A 12,645-nucleotide genomic window follows, 5' to 3' on the forward strand; every position below is an offset into this window, starting at 1 on the left:
CCCCTCTTTTGCTCTCTCACCCCCTCTTTTTCTCTCTCACCCCCTTTTTTCTCTCTCACCCCCTTTTTTCTCTCTCACCCCCCTCTTTCGCTCTCTCACCCCCCTCTCGCTCTCTCACCCCCCTCTTTCGCTCTCTCTCTTATCCTTTCTTCTCTTTCTCTCTCCCTCTCTTGCTCTCTTTCTCTCTCTCTATGTCTGTCTCTCTGTAGATCCAGACCAGTATCCAGTCCCATGCCATCATCATCCTGCCCAACACAGATGGCATTGAGCTGCTGGTGTGTTACGAGGACGAGGGTGTCTATGTCAACACCTACGGACGCATCACCAAGGATGTGGTGCTGCAGTGGGGTGAGATGCCCACTTCTGTGGGTAAGTGGACACAGACACACTCACACACAATAGGTCCTTAAATTATGTATTTAAACATGTTAACTCGGTTGCCATCCCACCGACTCACCTCCCTATCCTTTGTCTTTCTCTCTGTAGCCTATATCCGTTCTAACCAGATAATGGGCTGGGGGGAGAAAGCCATAGAGATCAGATCTGTGGAGACTGGACATCTGGACGGAGTCTTCATGCACAAGAGAGCCCAGAGACTCAAGTTCCTGTGTGAGAGGAACGACAAGGTGAGACCCCTGGACACGTACACACACATTTGGAGGTACTCTCCCCAGGTCTGTTTACATGAATAACTCTGTCAAAATCTAATTTTATTTGTCACATGCGCCGAATACAACAGGTGTAGACCTTACCGTGAAATGCTTACTTACAAGCCCTTAACCAACAATGCAGTTCAATAATTAGAGTTAAGAAAATATTTACTAAATAAACTAAAGTAAAATATTTTATAAAAAGAAACACAATAAAATAACAATAATGAGGCTATATAAAGGGGGTACCGGTACCGAGTCAATGTGTGGGGGTACAGGTTAGTCAAGGTAATTTGTACATGTAGGTCGGGGTAAAGTGACTATGCATAGATAATAAACAGCAAGTAGCAGCAGGGGGGGGGGGGGGGGGGGCAATATAAATAGTCCGGTGGCCATTTGATTAATTGTTCAGCAGTTTTATGGCTTCGGTGTAGAAGCTGTTAAGGAGCCTTTTGGTGCGGTGCTAGACTTGGCGCTCCGGTACCGCTTGCCTTGCGGTAGCAGAGAGAACAGTCTATGACTTGGGTGACTGGAGTCTTTAAAATAAAGAAATGTGGGCTTTCCTCTGACACCGCCTAGTATATACAGTACCAGTCAAAAGTTTGGACACACGTACTCATTCAAGGGTTTTTCTTCATTTTTACAATTCTCTACATTGTATAATAATAGTGAAGACATGAATACTATGAAATAACACTAAGGGTTTGAATACTTATGTAAATGTCATATTTCAGTAAAAAAAATATGAAATGCGCAAAAATCTAAAACTCTTTTTGCTTTGTAATGATGGGGTATTATGTGTTGTTAGATAAGGGGGGGACTATTTAATCCATTTTATAATACGGCTGTAATGCAACAAAATGTGGAAAAAGTTGCGTGGTCTGAATACTTTCTGAATGTACTGTATACTTCTGGGAAGTTGTTAGAAATTCTCTGGCCTCTGGATTGTCTATCTTGGGTTTGACTTCCTGGTGGTTGATATAGCTTTACCATAGATTTTATGGGTTGTATTACTGACTGTTGTTTAAACAGGAATTCTCTACATGTTATCACTAGAGGTTTCTTATAATTCATGACGACACATCTTCATTTCCATGGTCAATATGGATCAATGATTGTGAATGGCTGGCATCAAAAAATCATATGCATGTCTGTAAGTTCGCCTCTATCTTGATGTATCACCGATCAATCAGTCAAATGTATTTATAAACCCCTATTACATCAGCAGATGTCACAAAGTGCTGTACAGAAACTCAGCCTAAAACCCCAAACAGCAAGCAATGCAGGTGTAGAAGCACGGTGGCTAGGAAAAACTCCCTAGAAAGGCCAAAACCTAGGAAGAAACCTAGAGAGGAACCAGGCTATGAGGGGTGGCCAGTCCTCTTCTGGCAGTGCCGGGTGGAGATTATAACAGAACATGGCCAAGATGTTCAAATGTTCATAAATGACCAGCATGGTCAAATAATAATAATCACAGTAGTTGTCGAGGTTGCAACAAGTCAGCACCTCAGGAGTAAATGTCAGTTGGCTTTTCATAGCCGATCATTAAGGGTATCTCTACCGCTCCTGCTGTCTCTAGAGAGTTGAAAACAGCAGGTCTGGGACAGGTAGCACGTCCGGTGAACAGGTCAGGGTTCCATAGCTGCAGGCAGAACAGCTGAACCTGGAGCAGCAGCACAGCCAGGTGGACTGGGGACAGCAAGGAGTCATCATGCCAGGTAGTCCTGAGGCATGGTCCTAGGGCTCAGGTTCTCCGAGAGAGAAAGAGAGAATTAGAGAGAGCATACTTACATTTACATTTTACATTTAAGTCATTTAGCAGACGCTCTTATCCAGAGCGACTTACAAATTGGTGCATTCACCTTAAGATATCCAGTGGAACAGCCACTTTACAATAGTGCGTCTAAATCTTTTAAGGGGGGGTCAGAAGGATTACTTTATCCTATCCTAGGTATTCCTTAAAGAGGTGGGGTTTCAGGTGTCTCCGGAAGGTGGTGATTGACTCCGCTGTCCTGGCGTCGTGAGGGAGTTTGTTCCACCATTGGGGTGTCAGAGCAGCGAACAGTTTTGACTGGGCTGAGCGGGAACTGTACTTCCTCAGTTGTAGGGAGGCGAGCAGGCCAGAGGTGGATGAACGCAGTGCCCTTGTTTGGGTGTAGGGCCTGATCAGAGCCTGAAGGTACTGAGGTGCCGTTCCCCTCACAGCTCCGTAGGCAAGCACCATGGTCTTGTAGCGGATGCGAGCTTCAACTGGAAGCCAGTGGAGAGAGCGGAGGAGCGGGGTGACTTTGGAGAACTTGGGAAGGTTGAACACCAGACGGGCTGCGGCGTTCTGGATGAGTTGTAGGGGTTTAATGGCACAGGCAGGGAGCCCAGCCAACAGCGAGTTGCAGTAATCCAGACGGGAGATGACAAGTGCCTGGATTAGGACCTGCGCCGCTTCCTGTGTGAGGCAGGGTCGTACTCTGCGGATGTTGTAGAGCATGAACCTACAGGAACGGGCCACCGCCTTGATGTTAGTTGAGAACGACAGGGTGTTGTCCAGGATCACGCCAAGGTTCTTAGCGCTCTGGGAGGAGGACACAATGGAGTTGTCAACCGTGATGGCGAGATCATGGAACGGGCAGTCCTTCCCCGGGAGGAAGAGCAGCTCCGTCTTGCCGAGGTTCAGCTTGAGGTGGTGATCCGTCATCCACACTGATATGTCTGCCAGACATGCAGGGATGCGATTCGCCACCTGGTCATCAGAAGGGGGAAAGGAGAAGATTAATTGTGTGTCGTCTGCATAGCAGTGATAGGAGAGACCATGTGAGGTTATGACAGAGCCAAGTGACTTGGTGTATAGCGAGAATAGGAGAGGGCCTAGAACAGAGCCCTGGGGGACACCAGTGGTGAGAGCACGTGGTGAGGAGACAGATTCTCGCCACGCCACCTGGTAGGAGCGACCTGTCAGGTAGGACGCAATCCAAGCGTGGGCCGCGCCGGAGATGCACAACTCGGAGAGGGTGGAGAGGAGGATCTGATGGTTCACTGTATCGAAGGCAGCCGATAGGTCTAGAAGGATGAGAGCAGAGGAGAGAGAGTTAGCTTTAGCAGTGCGGAGCGCCTCCGTGATACAGAGAAGAGCAGTCTCAGTTGAATGACTAGTCTTGAAACCTGACTGATTTGGATCAAGAAGGTCATTCTGAGAGAGATAGCAGGAGAGCTGGCCAAGGACGGCACGTTCAAGAGTTTTGGAGAGAAAAGAAAGAAGTACTGTTTTTTCAGAAGGGGTGCAACTCTCGCTCTCTTGAAGACGGAAGGGACGTAGCCAGCGGTCAAGGATGAGTTGATGAGCGAGGTGAGGTAAGGGAGAAGGTCTCCGGAAATGGTCTGGAGAAGAGAGGAGGGGATAGGGTCAAGCGGGCAGGTTGTTGGGCGGCCGGCCGTCACAAGACGCGAGATTTCATCTGGAGAGAGAGGAGAGAAAGAGGTCAGAGCACAGGGTAGGACAGTGTGAGCAGAACCAGCGGTGTCGTTTGACTTAGCAAACGAGGATCGGATGTCGTCGACCTTCTTTTCAAAATGGTTGACGAAGTCATCTGCAGAGAGGGAGGAGGGGGGGGGGGGGGGGATTCAGGAGGGAGGAGAAGGTGGCAAAGAGCTTCCTAGGGTTAGAGGCAGATGCTTGGAATTTAGAGTGGTAGAAAGTGGCTTTAGCAGCAGAGACAGAAGAGGAAAATGTAGAGAGGAGGGAGTGAAAGGATGCCAGGTCCGCAGGGAGGCGAGTTTTCCTCCATTTCCGCTCGGCTGCCCGGAGCCCTGTTCTGTGAGCTCGCAATGAGTCGTCGAGCCACGGAGCGGGAGGGGAGGACCGAGCCGGCCTGGAGGATAGGGGACATAGAGAGTCAAAGGATGCAGAAAGGGAGGAGAGGAGGGTTGAGGAGGCAGAATCAGGAGATAGGTTGGAGAAGGTTTGAGCAGAGGGAAGAGATGATAGGATGGAAGAGGAGAGAGTAGCGGGGGAGAGGGTGAAGTCAAAAGAGGAGAGGAGTGGAAAGAAGGAGGCAGAGAGGAATGAGTCAAAGGTAGACGTGGGGAGGTTAAAGTCACCCAGAACTGTGAGAGGTGAGCCGTCCTCAGGAAAGGAGCTTATCAAGGCATCAAGCTCATTGATGAACTCTCCGAGGGAACCTGGAGGGCGATAAATGATAAGGATGTTAAGCTTGAAAGGGCTGGTAACTGTGACAGCATGGAATTCAAAGGAGGCGATAGACAGATGGGTAAGGGGAGAAAGAGAGAATGACCACTTGGGAGAGATGAGGATCCCGGTGCCACCACCCCGCTGACCAGAAGCTCTCGGGGTGTGCGAGAACACGTGGGCAGACGAAGAGAGAGCAGTAGGAGTAGTAGTGTTATCTGTGGTGATCCATGTTTCCGTCAGTGCCAAGAAGTCGAGGGACTGGAGGGAAGCATAGGCTGAGATGAACTCTGCCTTGTTGGCCGCAGATCGGCAGTTCCAGAGGCTGCCGGAGACCTGGAACTCCACGTGGGTCGTGCGCGCTGGGACCACCAGGTTAGGGTGGCCGCGGCCACGCGGTGTGAAGCGTTTGTATGGTCTGTGCAGAGAGGAGAGTACAGGGATAGACAGACACATAGCAGACCGGCTACAGAAGAGGCTACGCTAATGCAAAGGAGATTGGAATGACAAGTGGACTACACGTCTCGAATGTTCAGAAAGTTAAGCTTACGTTGCAAAAATCTTATTGACTAAAATGATTAAAATGATACAGTACTGCTGAGGTAGGCTAGCTAGCAGTGGCTGCGTTGTTGACTTTGTTTGAAAGTGTAGCTGGCTAGGTGACCTCGGTAACTGGCTAGATAATTAGTCTAAACTACGCAATTGTCTTAGATACAAGGACAGCAAAGACAACTATGTAGCTAGCTAACACTAGCTAGCTAACACTACACTAATCAAATCGTACCGTTGTAATGTAATAGTTTCTACAGTGCTGCTATTCGGTAGAAGTTGGCTAGCTAGCAGTGTTAGCAGTGTTGACTAGCAGTGTTGACTAGGTAGGAAAACGGCAGCGCGGCGGACGAAAATAGCTGACTAGCTAACCGAAATTACTCTAGACTCCACAGTTATCTTAGATACAAAGACAGCAAAGACAACTATGTAGCTAGCTAACACTACACTAATCAAGTCGTTCCGTTGTTCCGTTGAATGTAATAGTTTCTACAGTGCTGCTATTCGGTGGCTAGCTGGCTAGCTAGCAGTGTTGATTACGTTACGTTACGTTAAAAGGACGAAAATAGCTGGCTAGCTAACCTAGTTAAATTCACACAGGACACCGGATAAGACAGGAGAAGTACTCCAGATATAACAGACTGACCCTAGCCCCCCGACACATACTACTGCAGCATAAATACTGGAGGCTGAGACAGGAGGGGTCAGGAGACACTGTGGCCCCATCTGATGATACCCCCGGACAGGGCCAAATAGGCAGGATATAACCCCACCCACTTTGCCAAAGCACAGCCCCCACACCACTAGAGGGATCTTCAACCAGCAACTTACCATCCTGAGACAAGGCCGAGTATAGCCCACAAAGATCTCCGCCACGGCATAACCCAAGGGGGGGCGCCAACCCAGACAGGAAGATCACGTCAGTGACTCAACCCACTCAAGTGACGCACCCCTCCTAGGGACTGCATGGAAGAGCACCAGTAAGCCAGTGACTCAGCCCCTGTAATAGGGTTAGAGGCAGAGAATCCCAGTGGAGAGAGGGGAACCGGCCAGGCAGAGAGAGCAAGGGCGGTTCGTTGCTCCAGAGCCTTTCCGTTCACCTTCACACTCCGGGGCTGACTACACTCAATCATATGACTCACTGAAGAGATGAGTCTTCAATAAAGACTTAACGGTTGAGACCGAGTCTGCGTCTCTCACATGGGTAGGCAGACCATTCCATAAAAATGTAGCTCTATAGGAGAAAGCCCTGCCTCCAGCTGTTTGCTTAGAAATTCTAGGGACAATTAGGAGGCCTGCGTCTTGTGACCATAGCGTACGTGTAGGTATGTACGGCAGGACCAAATCGGAAAGATAGGTAGGAGCAAGCCCATGTAATGCTTTGTAGGTTAGCAGTGAAACCTTGAAATCAGCCCTTGCCTTAACAGGAAGCCAGTGTAGGGGGGCTAGCACTGGAGTAATATGATCAAATTATTTGGTTCTAGTCAGGATTCTAGCAGCCGTATTTAGCACTAACTGAAGTTTATTTAGTGCTTTATCCGGGTAGCCGGAAAGTAGAGCATTGCAGTAGTCTAACCTAGAAGTAACAAAAGCATGGATTAATTTTTCTGCATCATTTTTGGACAGAAAGTTTCTGATTTTTACAATGTTATGTAGTTGGAAAAAAGTTGTCCTTGAAACAGTCTTGATATGTTCGTCAAAAGAGAGATCAGGGTCCAGAGTAACGCTGAGGTCCTTCGCAGTTTTATTTGAGACGACTGTTCAACCATCAAGATTAATTGTCAGATTCAACAGAAGATCTCTTTGTTTCTTGGGACCCAGAACAAGCATCTCTGTTTTGTCCGAGTTTAAAAGTAGAAAGGTTGCAGCCATCCACTTCCTTATGTCTAAAACACAGGCTTCTAGCGAGGGCAATTTTGGGGCTTCACCATGTTTCATTGAAATGTACAGCTGTGTGTCATCAGCATAGCAGTGAAAGTTAACATTATGTTTTCAAATTACATCCCCAAGAGGTAAAATATATAGTGAAAACAATAGTGGTCCTAAAACGGAACCTTGAGGAACACCGAAATGTACAGTTGATTTGTCAGAGGACAAACCATTCACAGAGACAAACTGATATCTTTCCGACAGGTAAGATCTAAACCAGGACAGAACTTGTCCGTGTAGACGAATTTGGGTTTCCAATCTCTCCAAAAGAATGTTGTGATTGATGGTATCAAAAGCAGCACTAAGGTCTAGGAGCACAAGGACAGATGCAGAGCCTCGGTCTGACGCCATTAAAAGGTAATTTACTACCTTCACTACCTTACTACCTTCAAGTGCAGTCTCAGTGCTGTGATGGGGTCTAAAACCAGACTGAAGCATTTCGTATACATTGTTTGTCTTCAGGAAGGCAGTGAGTTTTGCTGCGCAACAGCTTTTTCCCAAACAATTGAGAGGAATGGAAGATTCGACATAGGCCGATAGTTTTTTATATTTTCTGGGTCAAGGTTTGGCTTTTTCAAGAGATGCTTTATTACTGCCACTTTTAGTGAGTTTGGTACACATCCGATTGATAGAGAGCCGTTTATTATGTTCAACATAGGAGGGCCAAGCACAGGAAGCAGCTCTTTCAGTAGTTTAGTTGGAATAGGGTCCAGTATGCAGCTTGAAGGTTTAGAGGCCACGATTATTTTCATCATTGTGTCAAGAGATATAGTACTAAAACACTTAAGTGTCTCTCTTGATCCTAGGTCCTGGCAGAGTTGTACAGACTCAGGACAGCTGAGCTTTGGAGGAATACGCAGATTTAAAGAGAAGTCCATAATTTGCTTTCTAATGATCATGATCTTACATTTACATTACATTTAAGTCATTTAGCAGACGCTCTTATCCAGAGCGACTTACAAATTGGTGCATTCACCTTATGACATCCAGTGGAACAGCCACTTTACAATAGTGCATCTAAATCTTTTAAGGGGGGGGGTGTCAGAAGGATTGCTTTATCCTATCCTAGGTATTCCTTAAAGAGGTGGGGTTTCAGGTGTCTCCGGAAGGTGGTGATTGACTCCGCTGTCCTGGCGTCGTGAGGGAGTTTGTTCCACCATTGGGGTGCCAGAGCAGCGAACAGTTTTGACTGGGCTGAGCGGGGACTGTACTTCCTCAGTGGTAGGGAGGCGAGCAGGCCAGAGGTGGATGAACGCAGTGCCCTTGTTTGGGTGTAGGGCCTGATCAGAGCCTGAAGGTACTGAGGTGCCGTTCCCCTCACAGCTCCGTAGGCAAGCACCATGGTCTTGTAGCGGATGCGAGCTTCAACTGGAAGCCAGTGGAGAGAGCGGAGGAGCGGGGTGACGTGAGAGAACTTGGGAAGGTTGAACACCAGACGGGCTGCGGCGTTCTGGATGAGTTGTAGGGGTTTAATGGCACAGGCAGGGAGCCCAGCCAACAGCGAGTTGCAGTAATCCAGACGGGAGATGACAAGTGCCTGGATTAGGACCTGCGCCGCTTCCTGTGTGAGGCAGGGTCGTACTCTGCGGATGTTGTAGAGCATGAACCTACAGGAACGGGCCACCGCCTTGATGTTAGTTGAGAACGACAGGGTGTTGTCCAGGATCACGCCAAGGTTCTTAGCGCTCTGGGAGGAGGACACAATGGAGTTGTCAACCGTGATGGCGAGATCATGGAACGGGCAGTCCTTCCCCGGGAGGAAGAGCAGCTCCGTCTTGCCGAGGTTCAGCTTGAGGTGGTGATCCGTCATCCACACTGATATGTTCCTCAAAGAAGTTCATGAATTTATTACTGCTGAAGTGAAAGCCATCCTCTCTTGGGGAATGCTGCTTTTTAGTTAGCTTTGCGACAGTATCAAAAATACATTTTGGATTGTTCTTATTTTCCTCAATTAAGTTGGAAAAATAGGATGATCGAGCAGCAGTGAGTGCTCTTCAATACTGCACGGTACTGTCTTTCCAAGCTAGTCGGAAGACTTCCAGTTTGGTGTGGCGCCATTTCCGTTCCAATTTTCTGGAAGCTTGCTTCAGAGCTCGGGTATTTTCTGTATACCAGGGAGCTAGTTTCTTATGACAAATGTTTTTAGGGGTGCAACTGCATCTAGGGTATTGCGCAAGGTTAAATTGAGTTCCTCAGTTAGGTGGTTAACTGATTTTTGTCCTCTGACGTCCTTGGGTAGGCAGAGGGAGTCTGGAAGGGCATCAAGGAATCTTTGGGTTGTCCGAGAATTTATAGCACGACTTTTGATGCTCCTTCGTTGGGGTCTGAGCAGATTATTTGTTGCGATTGCAAACGTAATAAAATGGTGGTCCGATTGGCCAGGATTATGAGGAAAAACATTAAGATCCACAACATTTATTCCATGGGACAAAACTAGGTCCAGAGTATGACTGTGACAGTGAGTAGGTCCAGAGACATGTTGGACAAAACCCACTGAGTCGATGATGGCTCCGAAAGCCTTTTGGAGTGGGTCTGTGGACTTTTCCATGTGAATATTAAAATCACCAAAAATTTGAATATTATAAGGTCCGATAGGAATTCAGGGAACTCAGTGAGGAACGCTGTATATGGCACAGGAGGCCTGTAAACAGTAGCTATAAAAAGTAATTAAGTGGGCTGCATAGATTTCATGACTAGAAGCTCAAAAGACGAAAACGTCTTTTTTTTTTTTTGAAAATTGAAATTTGCTATCGTAAATGTTAGCAACACCTCCGCATTTGCGGGATGTACGGGGGATATGGTCACTAGTGTAACCAGGAGGGGAGGCCTCATTTAACACAGTAAATTCATCAGGCTTAAGCCATGTTTCAGTCAGGCCAATCACATCAAGATTATGATCAGTGATTAGTTCATTGACTATAACTGTCTTTGAAGTGAGGGATCTAACATTAAGTAGCCCTATTTTGAGATGTGAGGTATTACTATCTCTTTCAATAATGTCAGGAATGGAGGAGGTCTTTATTTCAGTGAGATTGCTAAAGCGAACACCGCCATGTTTAGTTTTGCCCAACCTTGGTCAAGGCACAGACACGGTCTCAATGGGGATAGCTGAGCTGACTACACTGACTGTGCTAGTGGCAGACTCCACTAAGCTTGCAGGCTGGCTAACAGCCTGCTGCCTGCCCTGCTCCCTATTTCATTGTGGAGCTATAGGAGTTAGAGCCCTGTCTATGTTGGTAGATAAGATGAGAGCACCCCTCCAGCTAGGATGGAGTCCGTCACTCCTCAACAGGCCAGGCTTGGTCCTGTTTGTGGGTGAGTCCCAGAAAGAGGGCCAATTATCTGCAAATTCTATCTTTTGGGAGGGGCAGAAAACAGTTTTCAACCAGCGATTGAGTTGTGAAACTCTGCTGTAGAGCTCATCACTCCCCCTAACTGGGAGGGGGCCAGAGGCAATTACTCGATGCCGACACATCTTTCTAGCTGATTTCCAGGCTGAACCTATGTTGCGCTTGGTGACCTTCTAACTGTTTCATCCTAACATCGTTGGTGCCGACGTGGATAACATTATCTCTAGGTTTAGCTTTTTCAAGAGAATTTATTACTGCCGCTTTTAGTGAGTTTGGTACACATCCAGTGGATAGGGAGCCATTTATTATGTTAAACATAGGAGGGTCAAGCACAGGATGTAGCTCTTTCAGTAGTTTAGTTGGAATAGAGTCCAGTATGCAGCTTGAAGGTTTAGAGGCCATGACTATTTTCATGAATGTGTCAAGAGATACAGGATTAGAAAACTTGTCTCCATTGATCCAAGGTCCTGACAGTCTTTGCAGACTCAGGACAACTGAGCTATGGAGAAATAGGCAGATTCAAAGAGGAGTCCGTAATTTGCTTAAATTGCAATTTGGTTGGAAAAATTGGATGATTGAGCAGCAGTGAGGACTCTTCGATATTGCACAGTACTGTCTTTCCAAGCTAGTCGGATGACTTCCAATTTGGTGGAGGGCCATTTCCGTTCCAATTTTCTGGAATCTTGCTTCAGGGCCCGGGTATTTTCTGTATACCAGGGAGCTAATTTCTTGTGACAAATATTTTTTGTTTTTAGGGGTGTGACTGCATCTAGGTTATTACGCATTGTTTTATTTAGATCCTCGGATAGGGGGTTAACCGATTTTGTACTCTGACGTCCTTGGGTAGGTGGAGGGAGTCTGGAAGGGCATCTAGGAATCTGGGTTGTCCGAGAATTTATAGCACGGCTTTAGATTATCCTTGGTTGGGGTCTGAGCAGATTTGTTAACGATTGCAAACGTAATAAGATGGTGGTCCGAGATCCAGGATTATGAGGAAAAACATTTAGATCCACAATATTTATTTCACAGGACAAAACTAGATCCAGGGTATGACTGTGGCAATGAGTAGGTCCGGAGACATGTTGGACAAAACCCACTGAGTTGATGATGGCTCAGAAAGCCTTTTGGAGTGGGTCTGTGGACTTTTCCATGTGAATATTAAAGACACCAAAAATGTGAATATCTGCCATCACTACAAGGTCCGATAGGAATTCAGGGAACTCCATGAGGAACGCTGTATACGGCCCAGGAGGCCTGTTAACAGTAGCTATAAAGAGTGATTGATTAGGCTGCATAGATTACATGACTAGACGCTCACTAGTCGCTCACTAGTGTAACCAGGAGGAGAGACCACATTTAACACAGTAAATTCACCAGGCTTAAGCCATGTTTCAGGTAGGCCAATCACATCAAGATTATGATCAGTGATTAGTTAATTGACTATGACTACCTTGAAAGTGAGGGATCTAACATTAAGTAACCCTATTTTGAGATGTGAGATATCACAATCTCTTTCAATAATGACAGGAATGGAGGAGGTCTTTATTTCAGTGAGATTGCTAAAGCGAACACCGCCATTTTCTGTTTTCCTTAACCTAGATCGAGGCACAGACACTGTCTCAATGGGGATAGTTGAGCTGACTACATTGACTGTGCTAGTGGCAGACTCCACTGAGCTGGCAGGCTGGCTAACAGGTTGCAGGCTAGGCAGCAGGCTATCTCATTGTGGAGCTAGAGGAGTTAGAGCCCTGTCTATGTTCATAGGTAAGATGAGAGCACCCCTCCAGCTAGGATGGAGTCAGTCACTCCTGAGCAGGCCAGGCTTGGTCCTGTTTGTGGGTGAGTCCCAGAAAGGGGGCCAATTATTTACAAATTCTATCTTTTGGGAAGGGCAGAAAACAGTTTTCAACCAGCGATTGAGTTGTGAGACTCTGCTGTAGAGCTCATCACTCCCCCTAACTGGGATGGGGCCAGAGACAATTACTTG

The 12,645-nt window shown here is 47.0% G+C and overlaps 1 protein-coding gene across 7 annotated transcripts in view; it reads left to right on the plus strand.

Annotated features, from left to right (window-relative positions):
- The window catches only part of LOC129816539 (mitogen-activated protein kinase kinase kinase kinase 4-like), a 110,016-nt gene that overhangs the window by 86,449 nt on the left and 10,922 nt on the right, over window positions 1-12,645 (plus strand). For all 7 annotated transcript variants that reach the window (XM_055871109.1, XM_055871110.1, XM_055871111.1 and 4 more), the window contains 2 exons: window positions 210-369; window positions 487-626. In XM_055871109.1, the coding sequence (XP_055727084.1) occupies window positions 210-369; window positions 487-626 (300 nt within the window). The remainder of the gene's footprint in view (window positions 1-209; window positions 370-486; window positions 627-12,645) is intronic.

The sequence above is a fragment of the Salvelinus fontinalis genome, chromosome 19, assembly GCF_029448725.1.
Source record: "Salvelinus fontinalis isolate EN_2023a chromosome 19, ASM2944872v1, whole genome shotgun sequence".
NCBI classification, from domain to species: domain Eukaryota; kingdom Metazoa; phylum Chordata; class Actinopteri; order Salmoniformes; family Salmonidae; genus Salvelinus; species Salvelinus fontinalis.